The sequence below is a fragment of the Embiotoca jacksoni genome, unplaced genomic scaffold (assembly GCF_022577435.1).
Source record: "Embiotoca jacksoni isolate LCO1_2020_lvr unplaced genomic scaffold, fEmbJac1.0.p SCAF_27, whole genome shotgun sequence".
Taxonomy (NCBI): domain Eukaryota; kingdom Metazoa; phylum Chordata; class Actinopteri; family Embiotocidae; genus Embiotoca; species Embiotoca jacksoni.
The window spans coordinates 4,724,677-4,746,507 of record NW_027185378.1 but is presented as its reverse complement, the minus strand read 5'-3'; the positions used below and the strand labels follow the sequence as shown (position 1 = coordinate 4,746,507).

The following is a 21,831-nucleotide window of genomic DNA, read 5'->3' as shown; positions in this document are numbered from 1 at the left end:
CCCAGTACTCAACAGTGATTGTAGGTTAAGTGTTACGCGGTGCGACATAGGACCAATAAAACTGTTTACAGGCTCGTCGTCAACTGCTCCACGATTACGTCGATATCCCCTGAGGTCATGCTTAAGAGAAAATGGCAGACAGATGGGGGGGGGGCTTATACACAGCCAACTGTTGCTCGTGGTAACATGGTCAGTCAGACAGAGAATTGAATTACTGGCTTCACAACACTTAGCTTAGGAAACGGGAGGGGAGCTCTGCACTGAATCCAGTGAGAATTAAGTAGGAAGTATATTTTGGAAGAATTGGCTTTTTTTTTTTTATTTTAAAATTAAGAGCCAATAAATGTGTACCTGAATTTGGATGATGGGTTTGAAATTGAAAAGGTTGGTGCTATACAACAGCTTATTGTTTGAGGATTGAAATATTTGATTGAGAAAAAAACAAAAAAACAACTCACGAGTGTCACTAAGTGGATAAAAGATTCTGATTAACAATGTGCATTCCCAATTTAAAAATAAAAAAGCTTAAATACAGAGTTTGACAATTTCAGAAAATCATGATACGTGGTACATGTCGCCCAACTTGGCTGGTTTACCGGCCAAAGTTATTACCCAAGGTGAACATTTCATTAAGGCAATAAAGGGTTAATCTAGAGTGTCTTAATTAAAAGGTACATTTTTTTTCTCTCTTTAATTCAAGTAAAAAAAAAAGAAAACATATCCCATCCCCTGGAGGGCTAATGGGCAGGGCACATACGAGGTAACAAAAACATTGGTGATTCAGTTCCAGGTAGGGATGTTTGCGATGCGTCATAACCCTCCCAACACTGTCAGCTCTTCAAACACAGCTAAAACAACAACGACAAAACAAGAATCTGCATCTTTACCTTTCAGTTTGTATTGTGAATTTTTTAACTTCGTGTTCATTTGAATTGCTCTTTTTGTCATTTTGTACAGCCACATTTGACAAAAGCAGATCTGAGGTCGCTCATTCAAATCTTATAACTCTCTGACTTTTTCATCTGTTTTTTTTTTTGTTGTTTGTTTTTACAATGACAGATAAGATCAGGCAAAAAACTAGCAAAGGTACAAAAACCCGGTTATATCATTGACGCAGTGGCACAGTATATTACTTTATTTGTTAGCCTCACCGGTGCCGTTGGTGTCCACCATGAGGCCCTGGTTGACGTGGTTCTGGATGAGCAAAAGAGTCTGCTCGAAGATCTCCCCGGCACGCGCCTGCTCCACCGTGTAGGGGTCGCGAGGATACCGGAAGAGAGCAAGCAACTCTCCTGGGGTACGAGGCTGACTGGAGGGATGAGGGATGGGGAGATTGGAGTACACGAGGGAGGTGGGAGAGAAGGAGAGAGTGATGAAGGAGAGGGGACAATAAATACGATGTTAAGAAGAAAATAAATGACGTCAAAGCATGGTGAATTTTTTTTTTTTTTTTTTTTAAAAAGAAAGCAGGAGAAAAGATGCATTTCAAATTGCCTTCTGCAAATGACATTCTTCGGAAATAAGAGATTTCATTTTCCAGAAAATTTCTCCACGGCAGCTTTTGCAGGTCAGAGAGTTGAAACAAGGAGAAGTCCAAAACGTGCGAAAACATCCGAGTCATTTCACTCATGAGCTGAATCTCTTCCATCATGAGCTTATTACTGAGTTTTGTGTGCATGGTTATGGGTTGTTCCTGCTTCCACTCCCTCATGAAGAACACTGGACTGCTTTACGCTCACCTCAAACTCTTTTCACCATACATCCGGCTCTAACCTTTAAAGCGTAACCAGACAGAAGGGTGTGGTGAACATCAGGCCATGTACCAGATCCAGAGGTATTCCACCCTCCCTTCTATATAACTGCCTGGTGGTTGTATACCTCTGCCAACGTGTCAAGTTGCACTTTACAGTCTGTCCAGACTCTTATAATATATGCAATAAAGACTTTGATGGCATTTGGACAATACAGCTAAAATGAAGTTTTATGCTTCAAATATATACATCGCGACAAATTCTCCCGACATGGATGCTTGACACGCATATTCAACCTGATAACAGAAGATCTATAAAATCACCACAGTTTCAAGTTGAGCACCGAAGATTAGTGTCACCAATTCAGTATCTGACTAAAGGTCAAATATGGGCACAATGTCTCCTTCTGTTCCTGGGGTTATGGCGAATATTATGCATTTTTATCTGTTCTTATGCATCTCATTTCTTTTCTATATTTTTAAATGTTCCTTTATATCTGTTTTTATGTGAAACACTGAATGTAATTATCTTGCTGTAAAGCACTTTTGAGTTGCGTATCTTGTATGAAAGGTGCTATACAAATAAAGTGTATTATTATTATTATTATTATTATTATTATTATTATTATTATATACAATATCATCACATCATCTTTGTTACTATTAGACATTTGTGTGAAATTTTTGTTATAATTAGTGTATGAAAGTTATGGCCACAAACAATGTTTTTTGTGAGGTCACAGTAGCCTTCCCCTTTGACCACCAAAATCAGATCAGTTCATTTTTCAGTTCAGGTTTGTGCCAGATGGAATGAAATTCCCTCGAGGCATTCTGGATATATTACTGGGATATTTCTGGGATGGACACGAGGTTCCAGTGACCTCAGATAACCAAAGTACAACCAGTTCATCCTTGAGCCAGTGAACGTCTGTGCCCAAATTTGAAGAAATTCCATCGAGGCGTTCCTAAGATGTGTAAATGAGAAAAAAAACAACATTTTTGGCATAAAAAAATAAATAAATCAGGCTCACTTTTCAAACATATTCATAAATGGGGCACATGTAATTAAAAAAATGTCCCCTTGTGGATTAATAAAGTAACTACCTAACCTAACCTATGCTAAAATACTATTGAAACACACTGGGACTTTATCCGCAAAAGTACCACCGGTGAGTTTAAATGAACTGTTCATGTAACTGGCCACATTTGTCAACTCCTGCAGCTGACCCTGCAGTATTAATGTGAAGCCATGGAAACTGTTTGCCAGGACTTAACAAAGGTGGACTTACAGCACTGTTTTCTTGTGGGAGAAAATGCTACCATACCTACCTGCGTTTAGTTTTAATAATCTGAAAAAGCTGGCAACACGGATGCATTTTGTTTCAACAATGAACAGCTGCTGCCAACATTGGGATCGAACCGTAACACGGAACGAAGCAGTTAATGTATAAATGTATGCATCGACTTCTAAAACACTCTTGTTCTCCGATGGCATACTTCATTATTTTTTTTCTCCGAATGATCAAAGACACTGGTGCCATCCGCTAAGGAGGACACCGCGTGCTATTCTGTGCTTGTCTTTAAAGAGAACTGGAAATCCCCCATGCCTTAACACGAGTAACCGCTGTGTTCGTGTGCGATTTGCTCTCCTTCGTGTGTGTCTATGTGCATGCGTGTGTGTGTGTGTGTGTGTGTGTGCGTGCGCGCGCATAGTGTACGTGTGCGCACGCCAAGAAAAGCACAACTGCTAACCACACCATTCGACAGAATGGAAACCTTGACGAGCTGAAAACCACCAACATCTCCACACAAGGGGGTAATGAAAACTTCACTGGATACAAGACATCATTACTTTTATCATCACCTTTCAATAAGGGCCGTAGAAACAGGTGCTTCGCAGTTATGACCTGAATCAAGTGACAATGCAAGAGATATAAAAGGAGATACTTAAACTGTGACAAAGGCAAGTCGTAACACATGGGTCTAAATATATAAAGTAAAGCCGTTGACTGGAGTTGTCAGGACTAAATTGCTGTTATTCGCCTTTCAGCATTCTGATCTACACTTCAAAATCGCAAACCCTGCGCACTAAAACTCTGAATCCTGCGGAAATATTAGAAGCCCTTCTCAATGACTGGACACGCTTTTTCCCTTAATGCTCTGACTCAACTTGCAAAATGCAAGTCACGCACCAAGATTATGTTGGACAAGCTAAATTGTATTGTATCTAATTCCCCATGAGCATTTAGATCTGAACTGAGAATCTGTGTAAGACAGAATGTTTACATTAATACAAATTACGTAATATTTTTGCAGTTTGGGCCTTTCGTCTGCTTTTTTTTTTTTCTACAATGTCTATCATCAATACATTACATTTTTTTTTTTTTTTTACATGTTTTACTTTTCTCAAGTACAAATTATATTAATTTAAAAAGCTTAGTGAATAAAGCTACATAAAGTTACAGACTTCAGAGGCTGTTAAAACGAGCCTTCTCCAAGAAAAACACAACTTTTTATTATTACAAAGGAAATATTGTAAAAACTGTATATTGCAAATCAGGATCTGCAGTGTCTTGGAGGAAACCATATCTGCTCCATTCATATGACATGCCAGTATGAATGCTAGCTTCTGCATGTGATTACCCCCCCCCCTCCCCCCCAATCTGTGTGAACTGATTGCAAGCTACATTTTACAAAAAGACCTCATAACCTCGATCGGTATGGGGGAATGTGAATGTGTTTAGATTAAACCCCGACCCATATGTTAGCTATTATGAACAAAATAGCTTTTTGATTCAATCACTTGAGGGACTTGAGTGTGAAGAACTGAGTGCCCGTGTGTGTGTGTGTGTGTGTGTGTGTGTGTGTGTGTGTGTGTGTGTGTGTGTGTGTGTGTGTGTGTGTGTGTGTGTGTGAATTTTTCATATCCTACCCATCAAACAGACGTCTCCTTGTGGACTCAATAGCACTGTCCACAGTACGGATGGCCTGCTCTATGGACGTGCTCACAAAGGTGTCCCCCTCTCTGCTGACTGCAGGTACTGATAAAAGACAGAAAGACAGCCTGATTAGAGACAAGTAAAAAAAAAAAAATTCAAATATGTTTGAACAAAACATATCACAAGTTGCTCATAGCCTTCACTAACAGGTCTTTCCAACTCTCTGATTTAGTGGTGCTTTGCTTGCCTCCTTGAAGTAGGAGTGAAAACATTTCTGGCACTCCTCCTTTCTCGGGAGTGTGCCACTGAAAACAGTGAAATTGCGACGTGAGGTCTGATGGATTCCAACAATAACTGAGCACATTTTGATACAGTTTACGGTTCACGGGCGGAGTGTTGCGGTCTGACCTCAGAAATCTCAGCAGGAAACGTCAACACGCACGCAGGGAAGAGCTCACAGGAATCTGATAGCTCGGCAGCAGAGTGTGACTGAATTACTGACTGACTTGGACGGAGATCGTCAACAAAGAGCTTCTCATGCTGTGAAATAATGTGACAGCAACGTGCGCTTGACGTTTACAACATTCCTGACACTGACGAGGTGAAGCTCTGCTTGCCTCACGCACGCACGTCTCGCAACTCGCAAGCGACCGAGGCTTCTCTTTCACGTTCCTTTTTCTTTGGGACTGATAAATATCACGACATCCTGGACTGCATGCAGATCAGGAACGCCCCTTGCATTTTTGTATATCGAGTGTTAACTCCATGCTATGTGTTCATTCTGTAGTGAATGAATGTCTTTTGCACGCAAAAACAGCACGGTGGTGCGAGTATGCATTATATCATGTAAAGCGAAGAAATACTTGTTTAAAGATTTAAGTAGGTTTTTTTTCTTTTCTTTTTTTTTATCGCTCAACGACACGTCAACGCCTTCTTCATTAACTCGGTCCGCTGACTGAACCCGCCCGAAAGGGAAAGAAACCTGCAAATGACGGTCAGGTCATGAGCTGCCGGTAAACTGTCTCTTACCCGTGACGGTGAGGACCATGCTGGCAACCTGGTAACCGATGGGATTGCGGGCGACACACTCGTAGCGTCCAGCGTCAGCGGTGCCCACGTCCTTCACCTCGAGGTAACCCTCTGAGCTGATGTGGAACTTTCCACTTTCTGTCACCTGCACACCGTCCTGAGAGAGAGAGAGAGAGCGAGAGAAGGTGTGTGGGGTAGGTGGGGGGTGAAACGGAGGGAAGAGGTCATAAAACCTGGCAGCGAACACGTCAAAGTGGGGATCAACTTACGATACAGCGGTTAAGAACCTCACAACTGCTTGAACAAATCGATCATTTAAATGTTTGATTGTCATTTTTTGTTTTCATTCCTGTGTCAAAACGATAAACTAACCAAGCACATCTCAAGCCCGGGTCACTTTCTTCCTGCCACCTCAGCGTGTGTCTTAACCCTTTGACCTCTGAGCTTACGAGGTGACGGACACCTATTCGATCGACGGGAGCGCTCGGCGTCTAACCTTGTTCCAGGTGAGGACAGGTTGTGGCTGGCCCTGAGCGCTACAGGGAATCTGTACATCCTGGCCAGAATCCACTGTCAGGTCCCTTGGAGCATTTGTGAAAACAGGCGTTACTGAATGAGTTAAAACATACACACACACACAAACACACACACGTTAATGATTATGCACCGGCGCTCAACGTTCTATACAAGTGAAGTGCATTTTGAAATAAATCACAGCAGACATGAAACACTGATCCTTATCTGAGCATTTTTTACGACCCTGCGTGCACTCACGGAGCGCACACACTCTCAAAGTGTTTGTGTTACACTGTAGCACCGTTCTCTCCTATATGGCAAGGTTGTAAAACAATCACTGTGATGTCATTGTGGAGTTCAAATTGGGAGAAGAAGGCCTACTATATTTAAACGCACGCACGCACACACGCACGTCTTTTTTTTTTTTTAGTTACACTAAGTGGAAACAGCATATTTCCATTTGTGTGCAGAGGCTGATTAGGTAACAAAAATCACCAGCTTCACCTTGACCACAACACAAGCACAGACTCACACATAAACGCAGACACACACACACACACACACACACACAGTGCTGAGTATTGTTAGAGTGAGTCATTGTGTTACGTTGCACTGTCTAAGCATCACGAGTCGTCCGCGGCCTCCCTCCCCCACGGTTCCCATGTGTCAGAGCAGTGAGCCACCGGGCCATGGGAAAATCCCACAACTCTTAAGAGCACCAAGTGGAGTGGCAGGTAGTTTCACAGCGGTCAGACTCTAATTAGCTGCCCATAAATCAACATTGAACTTTCATCGCGACGTACAGCGCATCTAAGCTGCGGGCGCGTGCGTTGTCACATTTCAAGACGTGAACTGAAATGTCTACGGAATGAATGCATGCTAAACATCCACACACACACAAAAAAAAGAAGAAATGTCAAAAATCACAGCCCGGTAATCCCTCTTTCACTTTCTCCTTGTTTCGTCTGTTCCTCTGCACGGTACTCTTAGTGTAAGACAGCTGTCATAGACTGCCACCCTGGTCGTGGGCTTATAGAGGGCTTTAACAGTGTGGAGCCATTATGCAACATGTACTTTGAGCCATGTTAACAGCCATTACTACATGGAAAAACATGGTGTCAGCTCGGGGATTACAAACTGCTTTGCTTTTCCTGTTCTACGCCAAGCCTGTAATTTCAGCTGCTACACACACACACACGCGCACACGCACACACACACACACACACACACACACACCATAAAATCAGTCGCGCACAAGAAAAAAATAAATGTGAAACACCAACTTCTCTATGCCTTAGGCTGAAAAAAGTGCACGCAAACACGGAATGCATTGCATTATAACGCAAAACAGTACGTCACGCGCAACCTTGCACTCGCACAAACACACATGTATACTGTATACCTTTCGCTGTGTACATGCACCGTAATAATTTAATAGTATACTCACTTGTGCAAACAACCAATTCGCTGTGAATGGAGGGTACTGCGCCACCCCCACCCTCCTAACATTAACCACCTGGCACTCCCCTCCTCCTACACCAACATGCAGTGTTTCACAAGGGCCCTACAGCCTCATTAACCACCAGCCTGTGCGACAGCCACGTTTCAGCCGTACTTTTAAGTGGTCCGTTTTATAGAACCTGCTCTTCAGGTGCTCAGCAATGCAGCCCGTCACGAAGGGTCTATCAGATTAGACGGGATTCTGTCATCTCGCGTACATTTGTTTAACCGTGCATTACCACATCCAGTCCTGTACGTTCATCTACACCGGGGATTCACCTACACACTCACCTCTCTGCTGAATGCTGAGCTGCACAGCAGTGCGCACAGTTCCCACGGGACTGACCGCCTGGCACTCATACTGGCCCTCGTCATGAGCTGCCACCCGAGTGATGCGGAGCGTGCCGGTAGACAGCACCACGTGCCGGCGGTCCAAAGGTAACGGACTGCCCCCTCGAGTCCAGGCGATCACCGGCTGCGGGTAACCGGTTGCCTCGCAGGGGAAATCCACCGTGTGACCCTCCAGGACTGACTGGTCCTGTGGCGTCACAGTCAATTGGGGGATCGCTGCAGGCGGAGGGGGAAAAACATGAAGCTATTTAATTTCATATGCAATTATGCTGCATTTGGAGCCTTTACTTTGTGACGCTAAGAAGATATTACAGCTGAAGTAGACACATCTGACACATCTTAAACCGGTAATGTGAGCATTACAAAAATGGGTTTTTATCCAAAAGTGTACAGTCATCAGATATACTGATCAATCCAAACTCGTCTGATGAATGTGAAGACACCATGTAGAAACATATGACCCAAGATCAAAAAAAAAAAAAAAAAATGCAGGCAGCTTTAACAACCTTTTTGTTTACGTCTCTTTTTATGCTGAGAAAATATCATCCTAAAACCACACAGAGTATTAAATTGATCGTATTTATTAATAAATCCCAAGCCTAAACGCGTTCACCTTAGTCGAATAATTTACCTTGTACAATGATGTAAGCTCCCGCATGTATGGTGTCAACATTGTTGGAGGCAAAACACGTGTATTGTCCTCCATCAGCCTGGACTACGTTCTGGATATAAAGCCCTCCAGAGGGGGTGATGTTGATGCGGACGTCATTGGGCAGGGGGGTCCGGTCGCCTTTAGTCCAGGACACTCTTGGCTGTGGCTGGCCCGTGGCACTGCACTCCAGGGTCACGCTTTCTCCCACCAGGACCTCCGTGTTCTGGGGTTGGATCACAAAACTCGGCCGCGCTGGAGGGAGCAGGGGGGGAGACGGAAGGGGAGAACGTGGGGGAAGTGTTTGACTCGTTAGGCGGAAGGTGATCAGGGTTTCTGGTTCGAGTAGCTTCAGTATATTAGAGGAAACGGGACATGACCTAAACAAATTCTAGCAACATTTTCAAAAAGGAAGCTCCCGAAGCAATGTCTGCTTTTGAAAGGTCAACTCACGCACAAAGATCATCTTTGTATATTTCTATTTATAACGCCACTTTGACTACACTTAACCATTTCCCTGTTTGTCCCAAAACACGGTCCATATTTGGCCAGTGATTACAATCGAGTCAGAGGAAATATGTAGACAGCGGGACACCTGATATTTACAATCACACTGTGACAGGAAATGGACAACATCTGCTTTCAGAAAACTGTCGATGACCCCTGGGTCATCTAAAGACAGCCGTGCTGATCTCCCGCAGCAAGCAATTAGTGCTATCAATGAGTGATGAGTGAGTTCTGTTTAAGAGTGTATGTGTAGTAGGTAGAAGACAGAGAGGAAGAGCAACAGAGACAGAGGACGGAATGTTCTTTTGTGCGTCTGTGGAGAGAAACACATGAAAGCCAGCACGCTTTGCTCACAGCTTAGCGGGACATCCCAGTTATTCGACCAACTGAACTCTAACGGTAGTTTCAGCACGACTCACGGTGCAGACACCTCGCTCTCGGCTTCCTACATTACCTCATGCTGACGGTGAACCACTGCTGCCCAAATCATACAGTATTAAACACAGTGACATTAATTCTAAACGAGGATAAAACTATTTGAATCAAAACTGAAAATGTCAACGTTCATCTCCAATCCCACACAAATGTAGCAATATATGGAGATTGGTTTGGATTTTCAATTTCTTGCTTCACATGAACATTACACTAGTTAACAAAGATTTTGTCCCATGGAAAAATATACTAGTTTCTTAACCCTCCCGTTGTCCTTGGGTCAAAATGACCCGCGTCTGTGTTCAACCAAGTACTATTTTATTTTCATATTTTTGGGGATCATTGGTGACAAGGAGGCTGGGAGGGTTTCTTTAAAGAATGATGACCAATGATCCAAAAAACATATAAAAATATAGAAATAAAATAGAACTTTGTTGAACACAGCTGCGGGTCATTTTGACCCGAAGACAACGGGAGGGATAAGTATTTTTGCAGACTGAATCCAAATATGATTTTAGAATTTGGCCCATAGTTTTTTTTGTCAGATGGACAGACACTGGACACTAAAGAGAAATGTTACCGCGGCCAAATGTTGTCAAACATCCAACAATGAAACATTTTAGAAGCATGTTTTCTATGTAACATTAGCCATTTTTATAATTATGTAATATACAATCTGCCATTTAAAATCCATGCATGCTAGAAAAATCCTAAAAACAGATTTAAATTCAGTATAAAAAGTATAATGAAGTCTACGTATTTCTGTTTTCGGGACAAAAAAAATAATATTGTTGCCCAGTGTCACCAACCAAGAACCTACAATGTAATATCTGGCTGTAGCTTTACTCAGGGATGTATATTACTTGCCTGTACATTTACTCAATGAAATACTGTATAGCGGTAAGGTCTTTCGTAATGAACTAAGAGTTAGAATAATAGCAGCCACTTACACGGGGCTCCAAAGTATCGCAGGGTGACCTGTGAAGTCTTGACCTCCCCGGCCACATTTTTGGCCATGCACTGGTAGACTCCCTGATCTGTCTCCCTGGTGTCTTGAATCATCAGTGTCCCGTCTTCCAGCAGGTTCAGACGACTGTCATCGCGCATATTTAGAGCATTGCTACAAGGAGGGCACACAGATGCATACCACAACTCATAAACTATCAATCAAATGTGTACAAACTGCATTTTGCAACAAAAAAAAGGAACATAATAACTCTTAAAACTCAGTGACTGGTACTTAATAACTTGCAGCATGTCAACATCTTTGAAATGGGAATGGCAAAAGCACAACACAAGTGACTTTTGCTTATCTAAAATGTCAAAAATGAATGGGACGAAGACAGATGTATTAAAACCATCTTTAAACTCAAACTAGGTTAAAAACACTCAGTGAAAGGCAAAGTCTTTGGTTATTTGACTTAGCCTTCCATTTACAATATAGAATTTCTGCCACCAGGGGTCTCTCAATCAAAACAAACAAAACGAGTCTGATGATCTTAAGCTTAAGCAGTTACCGATGGCTTTGCTCTCTCCTGTGTGCGTTATGTTGAGCTATTCCTTCCTATGAGGAGGGATTGCATTACTAGGATTGAATATTGTTGGAAGCATTTGGCATAATGCAAGTACACAATCCAACAAAATACATAACACAGGTGTTGTTGGTTTGTTTTTAGACTTTTTAGAGCAGAAAAGTTACACGTTATAACATTCAGTGTCTTACTTGTTCCTGAGCCAGATAATCTGCGGTTTGGGGTTGCCTTCGGCTCTACAGGTGAAGTAGACAGTGTTTCCAGATGTAACGTCGACATCCTGGGGCTGCGAGGTGATTCTGGGAACCTCTGCAGGAGAACATCAGTTAAGAGGAATGTGAGGTGATTATGCAAATCAATGGGCGTGCATTTCAATTCATGTGTATGTGACTTTTATGCAGCACCATCAGTCTAATCGGTTGAATCAAGCCTCCAGTGAACCCCTCTCGACTTTCCAAGCGTGCCTGGGTGATAAGGCGAAGCCAGTTCTATTATTTCAGCAGATATTCAAAAACAGTTAAGACAAATAGCAGACCATTCTCTTCGGCACTATTTTCTGAGCCGCCATATCCAAAGATCACTGATCCTGCTGATGCTGAGTCAAGCGTGTGCGTAGGTGATCATCGAGACTAATAGTCAGCCTTTAATTTTGTCAACAAGCACGTGTATATTAAAGCACGCGGTTTCAACATGAACAAAAGTTACCATCTCGCAAAGTTAACCTGTGTGTAAGACGAGCCCCCACACTCACCTGCCAACTCGTGGCACACGCGCGCGCGCACACACACACACACACACACACACACACACACACACACACACACACACACACACACACTCACACTCTCTCTGGCCCCTACCCAACACACTTAAGTGTACATATGGGAGACACATTTCAGAAGCACTCCTTTACATAATTCTTTTTACTCTGCTAACACAGAGACCATGGGGACCATGGATTTGTTTACACAGATTTATCACCGACCTGGTGATAAATCTGTGTAAATCAGCAGTTAAATGATACCCATAAAAAGCTTCTGAAAAAAATATCCTCCTCCTCTCAGTGAATGACTCCATTTTAACACCGGATCTGGTAATTGCGGTGGGTGGAAAATCCAGCGCATTGAAGGCGTCCTTTATCAAGGCCCGATAAGAAGAGAAGCTTGGCTCATCAGATTCCATTTATGCTGGGAGATGGCACTTCATTCTCAAGAAGGGTTGCCTGTTTTGACAGCTGTTCAACCTGCTGTGCATTGTTCCACCCTGCTTACAGGGAAAGAGGGAGAATGAGGAGGGAGGGGAGGAAAGGGAGGGAGGTGTGGAATGACTTCCACCATGTTTTTAAGCAGACATTCTTTCCCTGGTGCCTGGCCATGCAGACAGATGCAGAGAGGGGTGGGGGGTGTTACACTGAGCAAGAACGGGCAAGTTGGGGCCATCCAAATTAGCTGCTGAAATCTAAATGGGGTTGAGTTACAATCGACTGCCAGCCAGCCTGGCTCAGACTGCAGTATTGGGTGGGAGCTGGAGGAAACTCAGAACTAAGACAAGTGAATTTACTGCTATAGGAGCTAACTGCCCGTTTGAAAACCCGACTGAAAATCAGACTTACAGCGAAAGGTGGTCGTTCTTTTCAACTTGCAGAGGACAAACATATCAGCACACTTAAAACTGTGTGGAGGCGTGCTTCCAAACTGTGTACTTTCCCGGTTCATATACAAGCTGTGGTCAACTTAAGTTCATGTTGTTCACAAAAGTTTTCAGCTGCAACAAGCAGAAGAAAAAGTATCCATCAAAACGTTCAGAGTCATTTCTTCCTGTAAAGAGGAGTAAGCTATTTACATCGCTCATGTCTGCAGAAGATTTAATACGTTCAAAGATAGATTTTGGGTGGAGGAGCCAATTGAAATCTTTTCGCCCGTCTTTTATGATGTACACAGCAATATTTCCGTAGAGTAAAAAATGTCCACTTTCATCCACCCGTTAAACAAAGTTTCAACTCCGCTTATCAAAAAATAAATGTTCTTCATTCTAATGACAAAGGCAGTATCCCACACATTTACACACACAGCACCTTTTTCTAATAGATGGCCTTAGCAGCTGGTGGTGGTCTGAGACTGGAGAGACCACGGGCCAAATTCAAGGAGTACTAACTGACATTTCACCCAGACTCGAGACATAACTGGTGGTGTTTGAAGAGTGGAACAGCTGGGTGCCTGTGGACCTCAGACACAAAGAGAGGATACACCTGTGTGTGTGTCTGTGTGTGGGGGTGTACGTGTGAGACAGGGTGACTAAGCATACCTGCTATTTGCAGGAAGGAAGTCTGAAGGATCTGTCTATGCATATCTTTGCAGAGTTTTTGGTTTAACTTCAGTAAATGTGTGTAAAAAAAAAAAAAAAAGGCATATGGAAAAAACATACATGTTGTTATGCAACCGTGTGTGTATGTCTTTATGACTATCCAGATGTTCCTCTCAGTTTTACCCCATGTTAAACTTTAGGCCAGGTTTCGATTAGGAAACCTTTCTTAGTGCTTTCTTAACAAGGCCTCCTTTGTCGTTCCAAGCTAATGCTGTTAATGTTACAGCACATTAAAGTTCCATAATAAGTGTAATTTCCACAACAGCTGAGCTTGGCGTGGAGAAATGGATCGCAATGCAATGGAACAACTGAAAACATTTTTACAGGACATTTTACGGTACATGAACAGATCAATCTATGTAAAAAAAAATTTATATTTTAAGATTCCCAAACACAAATCATGTCCCTTTTATGAATGTGCTAAAAAAAAAAAAAAAAAAAAACAACAACAAAAAAACATTCCATTATATTTCAGACATGTCATGCTCAGTATTTCTTTCTCTCAGTACCACAGTTGAGCTCCTCAGCAGTGAGTGTTGCCACCGATCTGCCTTGCAGACGACTCGGGTAGTCACAGGTGGCAGCAGCCTGAGCGTTGCCCGACTCGGCGTACTGCTTCAGCAGGTCGGCCAGCCACAGCAGCTCGCAGTCACAGTTTAATGCATTGGAATCCAGTCGCCTGAACACACAGACACCATGCATAGACAAATACACGGAGAGCAAGTATGAAATGGCATAGCAGTCGTTAAATGGAGGAAGAAAAACAAAATTCATATATGTCACGTAACTGTGGAGCGGTGCATGCAGCAGTGGTGTGTAAAACCCTCTCTCACAGTTTATGAACTTAATGGGTCGGGCAATGCCAAACTCAACCCGGCTCAGTCCAAACAGTGGGGCTCAGCAGGGCCATATTGGAACGCCCTCTCATCCTGCCGTGGGAACCTATCTCTATGCTTGGCCTCATCTTCTACTAACCGGTCCAGCTTTTAATTCTACTACAATGTGTCTATTATCCACGACATTTCGGCAGTGTGTTACATTGGTGAGGCTATTTGTGAAGCTCTCTTGAATAAACTAGTAAAGAACAAAAGGTTGTTATGAACTAACTAGGTTTTTACTCACACCTCACTGCAGTGTATTTCAGAATCTCGTTTTAAACATACCGTCCTGGAATTTAACAAATACTAAAAGCTCATTTAAGACAATGGGATGAGGTCAAACTGCTGATTGTTCTTCGCTGTCTGTTGGCTGGAGGAGAATCGGCTTCAAGGCTATATTAGAGATATTTAACCCGATGTTGTAAGAGCCCACATTGTCATATTGCAGTGAAAATTAAACATCTTTTGCAAGAGATCAGTAGCAGGGTTTTGTTTTTTTGGTAGCTTTTTTCTTTTTCCCCGTCAAACGCCTCCTCAAATCTCCGCTGCAGCTGACTCAAAGAGAGAAAAGCACAACTGTGGGAAGGACTGAGCTGTGAGCCTTGCACCCAAAGCGTGAGAACGGTGTTACGTGGCATTTAACGGATAAAACAGGCCACGGATGATACTCGGCGTCAAATTGATATGGACATGCATTCTCGCACAGATGTTTCAGTGGTTGTTGGAGTCTCTTCCACTTACAATCGCTTCATGGCTTGAAGATGAGTGAAGGTTCCGGGGACTAGTTGGGTTATTCTGTTGTTGTGCAAAAACCTGAGTGAGAGACAGAAAAAAAAAAAAAAAAAATTAAGCAGTGTTCACAACTGTATTTGAGGGCCGTAAGCCATGGCTATAAAGAGTATCTAAAGCCTCCAATCACTTAATTCCATTAAAAAGTCCCTAAAAAAAAAAAAGGAGACATTTTTTGAATTTCTTGAAACAAGTTTTGAAATTCATTTTCTCAACTAATAATAGTGGATATATCTAAACAAAGGATGGGCCTTTTGTTAATATCATTTTCCATTTACCAAATGGGACAAGAAATCCTCTTCCCAGACATGCTATGTTGGCGAAACTCAATGACTCTTGAGACTTGCATTCCTTGGCTAAAAGCAGACATCAAAACCTTTTCTTGTTTACGTAAGTCTCTGCCGAAAGACATTCCCCCAAAACTTTTAAAATAACTATAAATTAAGCTAATATTTGATATAACTCCACATTTTATAGCCCACTCACAGGAAATGTATCTACAGATGCGCTCTCTCACTGATTTCACTGTGACCATGGAGATATTTCCCAACAATAGAGTGTGCACCTGGGCATTCCTGCCCTCCCCTTTTACTCTTTTTTTTTTTCCTCTGCAGATGTCCTTACATCCCCCCCCCCCCCTCCTCAGCCAAGAGACTGGGAAGTATGGACACGCTGGGCAGCCACTGGTTCATAAACAATGAAACAAGAATTTAGAAAAAGGACTTTAACTCTTCAACATCTGGTGAACAGTTTATAGAAGCAGAGGCTTCATCACATCTGCCTGTTAACACATTAAATAATTCTGCAGGGTTGTTAGGGACTAATAGGCTACACATAAAGAATATGTTTATGTTTATTTTAAAAGGTGACATACTTTTGAACACCACCAGAAGGAAAACTAGCTTTTTCAATCATCCGCTCAACCAAAAATCTAAATAGATCCAGTATTCTTCTGTGGAAAAAGCATGTGCACCCTTGGCCTCAAGCTAGAACTGGCCCCCTCCTTTCAGGAGAAATAACTTCTTGGAGGCGTTTTGCATAATTGCCCATTCATCTCCGACATCAGCTTGTTGAAATTTCTGACCACTGTTCAATTCCAAATTCCTTCAATTGCAAAATGCTTGAGGGTTCTGTTGCATGCGCTGCCCGTTTTAAATTCCCCCACAACATTTCAATGGGATTCAAATCCGGGTTTTGACTAGGCCATTCCATAACCCTCCATTTCTTCTTTTTGAGCCATTTCTTTGGTGGAATTCCCTGTACACTTAGTATCATTAGCCTGTTGATAGATCCATCTCCATTTCAACTTCAACTTTCGGACAGAAGGCCTCACTTTCAAGCACTCTTTGATATGATACACAATACATAGTTGAATCAATGCAATCTGTTCAGTCCCTGAGGCGGCGATGCATCCCCAAACCATAACATTTCTCCAACCATGCTCCACAGATGGTTTGAGGTTTCTTTTCCTGAAGAGCTGTCTTTGCTCTGCACCAAACATGTCTCTGTTAGTGTGGCCAAACTACTCTATCTTTGATTCTTCTGTCCAAAGCACATTATTCCGGCACGTTTATTGGCAAACTGTTATTTTCCCCTGATGTTCTTTGTGAAAAGCAAATACTTTTACCTGGCGCGCCTCCCATACAAGTCAAATTTATTCAATCGCTTTCTTATTTTAGACACATGCACTTTGACACCAACAATAGCAACAGTTACTTACAAATCCTGTGGTGTAATTTTTATATTTTAGGAGACTTCCTTTTTCATCAAATAGTCTCCTCTTGGGCTTAATTCTTTGGGGCGGCTGATCCTCGACAAATTACATGATTGTTCTTGAGGTGAAATATTTTATTTCAAATCATTTGGAGACATTTTGAATCCCTTTACTGACACATAGGCACCCACAACTTCTACTTCTGAAGGCTTTGGAGACATCCTTAGATGTTGACGTGATGACACCACAGACTTCAATAGCACAGAGAACACCAGACCCTTGATGTCAGAGGTTTAAATAAGACGGGGTCGACCTGTCACTCCCTACGGAGGTTCTAAACATTGGCATCCAATCGGCGACACCTGATTTGAATGTTACGGATTTGAAGGTGCAATACGTGTACGAATGTAAATCATTTTATAATGTAATCGATCTGTTCTTTTTGATTAATGAAATTATAAGAATAACTACCAACTGTGAAACTTAACGTTATACCACATGTTAAGAGTGTATCACCTTTAAAGGCAATGAATCAAAGCAGATCAAGAGTTTGCACTGTTAAAAATGTCAAACATGCCCATGGTATGCAATTATTTTCTAACATTACTGTATATGCATATACAGTAAATGACCCTTCTGTAAAATATACGTTGCCTTTACCGGGGGCTAAAAAGAGAAGTCTGGAATCAACTCCCAAAATATGAAGGAACTGTTCACTCAGCGTTTTATTAGAGAGTATTTGACTATAATGATTTATGACCCACATTTTGCTGCATTCTGCACGTCACTCAAATGTCATGATAAACAAGTGGGTGACACTTAATTCCATACCAAGTTTTATTATTCTAGTTATAGCTTTCTAATTACTATCAAGTAATCCCTCTTAATCCAGTTGCATCAGTGAACGTATTTGTCTGCTGATTTATGAGACAACTCCTTTTTGAAAATTGTTTTTACTTCTGAGTACTGTGTTTTGGACTGTGTGTAAAATAGATACAGTTTAGCAATATTTGGTCAAAAGATCAGACAGGATGAACTTACAGTCGTTCCAGCTTTGGTAGATGGGTGAATGATTCGGGCTCCAAAGACTCGATGTTGTTGAAGTGCAGGTATCTGGGGAAAAACAAAAAATATAGGCAAAGCACACTGAAACTGGATTATATCATTGCATTGTTCTAGTAGGGCCTAAGAGACGGGTTAATGACACAACTCAGTGATGCTATGTCATCATTTTTTACCTTTTTTTGGTACTGCATATTACTGTCATAACATAATTCAAAGAAACGGATATCTAGATCTAGATGAATGCTGACAGACTGAAGAAATTTACACGTGAGGCATTCAACTTAGATGATATAGATAGTCTGAAAATCTATGGCTGAGGTCTGAGTTTGAAATGAGATTGTGCACAGGTGAAGAGCAAGTATAACAATTATCTCATGGAATGCAAACACAATGGAGGATACCAAAAGCCTGTGTGCTGAGAAAACACAAATCAAACCACCAAAAAAAAAAAAGGTCAGGAAAATGAAATCCAACTGAGGGCTGCATGGTTAAATGTAAGCATTCAGTTGGGTACCTTCTTTTTCAGACACGGAAAGCAACAGTGAAAGCAGCTGCAGAAGCAGAAGAGACAGACACAGAAAGACTGACGCAGAACAGACAGTCAAATAATATTCAATATTTGTCTACATGTCTTCCATGCAAGAATATGAATTATGTTTTGTCTGTTAGCATACCTCAATTGATGGCTGTTTTGCTGTGTTTTTACTAACCATAATGGGCATGCGATATTATGTCTTTCAGTGTTGCATAAAGTATGTTTTGAAGAATGGCCAGAACAGAAAAGCAACACAGTCCAGACAAGAGAACGACAACAATAAACTTAATCCCAACTCGTGGATGAATGAGCTTCCCACACCGGCTCTGTGATTACACTACATTACTATTTGTGATCAAGTAAAGCTGTTAAAATTGTACATTACAATGAGATGAAATAAAAACATTCAGCCATGGTCTTATCTGCATAAAGCGGACTAGAGGACATCATATTTTATATTCACATTCCTGACAATTATTTAACCATAAAGCTTGCTTACTGAAAAACCACAGGCACGCTGATAAAACATCAAGATCAAGGATCTTGCATCAAGCATACCGAAGGAACCAAAGGGTATAGGATTTTACGGCTGCTGTTTTTTCCTCCCCAAAGAAACATGCATATTTAGGCTTTGGAATTTGTTGCCCAGTGGAGATGTAGAACAATGAAAGTATATACAATGTAACTCAAAACGTGTCACCCACATACAAGACCCTTCATTATTGTAGCAAAACTAAAAACAGCTCCCTGACCTGATGTTGAAATGACATTTGTCCAGTGAATTAACCACTTGTTCCCAGTTAATGGGGTTAAAGTGAATACTGTAAGTCCAGGTCTTCTTCAAGTATATAGAAAACCTTATTTACTTTGATTCATTGGCTTATTGACATTCAACAGTGATCACAGAAAAAACAAGTGACATTTATAACATCAATCAACAGTCACTAATAAGTTTTTCGAATCAAACATGCATACGTGTATCAGGATACAGCAGAGCACGTTTTTTTTTTTTTTGTAAAACAGAACAAACACGGTTCTGAGTGTCATGACTTGTTAGTCATGACACTCAGAACCGTGTTTGGAAGCAGTTGTTTGGAATTTTAGCACACAGACTAAACATACATAGTGCAGGGTTTCTCACAAATAAACACAGCAGATTACGGCAAATCAGGGCAGAAGAGTGTTTTTTTTTTTCTGCAGTAGCGGGACAGATGCAAGTCAAGCCTTGCTCTACGGCAGAAGCCCCGACTCCAGCGCAAAACACTGCTAGCAGTACCAGCAGCACAAGACTAGATATCATGCTGTAAGCCTCACAAGAGGGGGGGGGGGGGGGGGGGTGGCGGCGCATAACTGTCATCCTGACCACAAGTCATGCGACTCATGCAAAAAGGGTCAAAGGGGGACAGCGCAGCATACAAGGGTGGGTGCACACATGGCATGCATGGTGGCGGTAGAAAAGTAGATAGAGGGACATTCGCACACGGTACTGGGGTTCAGGGTGTCGGGAGGGTGTCACTGTAATGAACGCTAACAGAGCAGAGGTACCACGATACTCGTGTATCCTAATACCTCACAATACAAAAGGACTAAAACAGTCATGTCACAAGAACAAGCTCGGCATTATAATATTATAGGACTTGTAGTAACCATGGAGAACTTGCCAGGCTTCATGAAGTGTATGGAGCAAATGTCCTGCCGAAACTTAACAAAAAAACCAAAATGAGTTTTATAAAGTTTATAAATATTTTATAAACTAGGCAATGTTTTTTGCTTCCCATTGCAGAGGTTTTCTTCCTGTTAAAAGATAGTGTTTCCTTTAAGGTTATAGCCCGTGGGGATCATTGACTTGTTAAATTGTTGGAGTCCTCTCTGTAATGTTGTAAGGTTGTATTTGTCATTACTTTACCATTTTAAGTGCCCTGAAATGCCGTATGTTGTGATTTGGTGCTATATAAATAGAACTGAATTGAATGGAATTGAAAACTGCCCTATGAATTACTAACAAACACGGTGTGGTTTGGAGTTCAAAACACCATTAACAAACTAATGTATTTTGTTTTGCAAATACAAAACGTAGCTATAAAACAAACGGCATATTTCAAATACATCATACTAAAGAAACAAATACAACATGTTTTCAAAGTCCAAAAAAATCTTTCCACCATGATAGTGCTACCGATTTCCCAAAGATGTCCTAAGTAGTTTGCCCTCCAAACAGTAGGTGGCACTATGAGTCAATGTAATAATGCTTGGCTTATAAATAATTCTAACAACTACAAAATCATCTATGCCAAATAATGTACTCCCATTTTTAAGTTTCTTCCCTGACTCCAGGAATCGAACACGGTGTTGAGAGCTTATTTATTGCCACTTGGCTTGATAGGTATGAATTTCAAACATCTAAGACTCACTTGGCAAGATGTATGTATGAATCAAATGGTTTAATAAATATTTGGGTCATTTTGTCTTTAAGTTTAAGTTTGAATTTAAGACGTATATTTTGGCCGAAGGAAAACACTACTTCACAGCTGATACCAGCAGTACATTGCCAGCTTACATTCAGAAAGGACAAGTCAAATATGGAGGGAGGAAATGGTGCTATCAGCACACTTTATTATATACACTTTCACTTGATTGACGGAATTTCACACCCATTAAATGGTCCGCATTGCAGAATTGTAGAACACATTGGGCTGTCTCAATATGTGTACTTACATACTTACACTTATGTGCCTACTCACACTGACAAGTATGGACAACATGCAGTGCACGGTGAACACATACATGGTGTACTCATAATTGTCAATAAGTTGAGTATGAGACGCTGTAGACTTCCCACACTCAACGGTTGCCATCTTGGCAACATGCGGAAAAGGAGGGCCCTTTAAGTGCACAACGGCCTTGTGCCATTTGAACACAACACTACCCTGTCAAAATTAAAGCCTTATGCAAGTGAATGTACTAACATGTAGTGTACAACATGCAAGTGTGTTCATGGAAGTATGCCAATTTGACACAGCCATAGTTTTTCCTGAGACTGACAGCTTTGACTGGCTGCTAGATAGAGGGAGCGGGGAGTTGGGATGGAGTTGAATTAGCTTAAGTGTACATGTTTATTTAATTTGGAACCTATCCTTACCAATACTTGTCAGGAGTACTTCCTCTCTGACAGTCAAGATATATCAAAGCCTGCACCTTCTGTACACAGGTGCAGCTGAATCAGCATTTCGGCTGCTAGTGCTCAGGCTTGGACTACTGGCACGATCAGCTTCTAATGTTAG

General features: G+C 41.7%; 1 protein-coding gene across 3 annotated transcripts in view; it reads right to left on the bottom strand.

Moving 5' to 3' along the window:
• Positions 1 to 21,831, bottom strand: part of LOC138205151 (peroxidasin homolog) — a 50,692-nt gene that overhangs the window by 9,376 nt on the left and 19,485 nt on the right. For all 3 annotated transcript variants that reach the window (XM_069160893.1, XM_069160894.1, XM_069160896.1), the window contains 11 exons: positions 17,992 to 18,063; positions 15,189 to 15,260; positions 14,079 to 14,248; positions 11,397 to 11,514; positions 10,624 to 10,793; positions 8,717 to 8,989; positions 8,026 to 8,301; positions 6,215 to 6,327; positions 5,719 to 5,875; positions 4,683 to 4,791; positions 1,152 to 1,309 (listed from right to left, as the gene is read on the bottom strand). In XM_069160893.1, the coding sequence (XP_069016994.1) occupies positions 1,152 to 1,309; positions 4,683 to 4,791; positions 5,719 to 5,875; positions 6,215 to 6,327; positions 8,026 to 8,301; positions 8,717 to 8,989; positions 10,624 to 10,793; positions 11,397 to 11,514; positions 14,079 to 14,248; positions 15,189 to 15,260; positions 17,992 to 18,063 (1,688 nt within the window). The remainder of the gene's footprint in view (positions 1 to 1,151; positions 1,310 to 4,682; positions 4,792 to 5,718; positions 5,876 to 6,214; positions 6,328 to 8,025; positions 8,302 to 8,716; positions 8,990 to 10,623; positions 10,794 to 11,396; positions 11,515 to 14,078; positions 14,249 to 15,188; positions 15,261 to 17,991; positions 18,064 to 21,831) is intronic.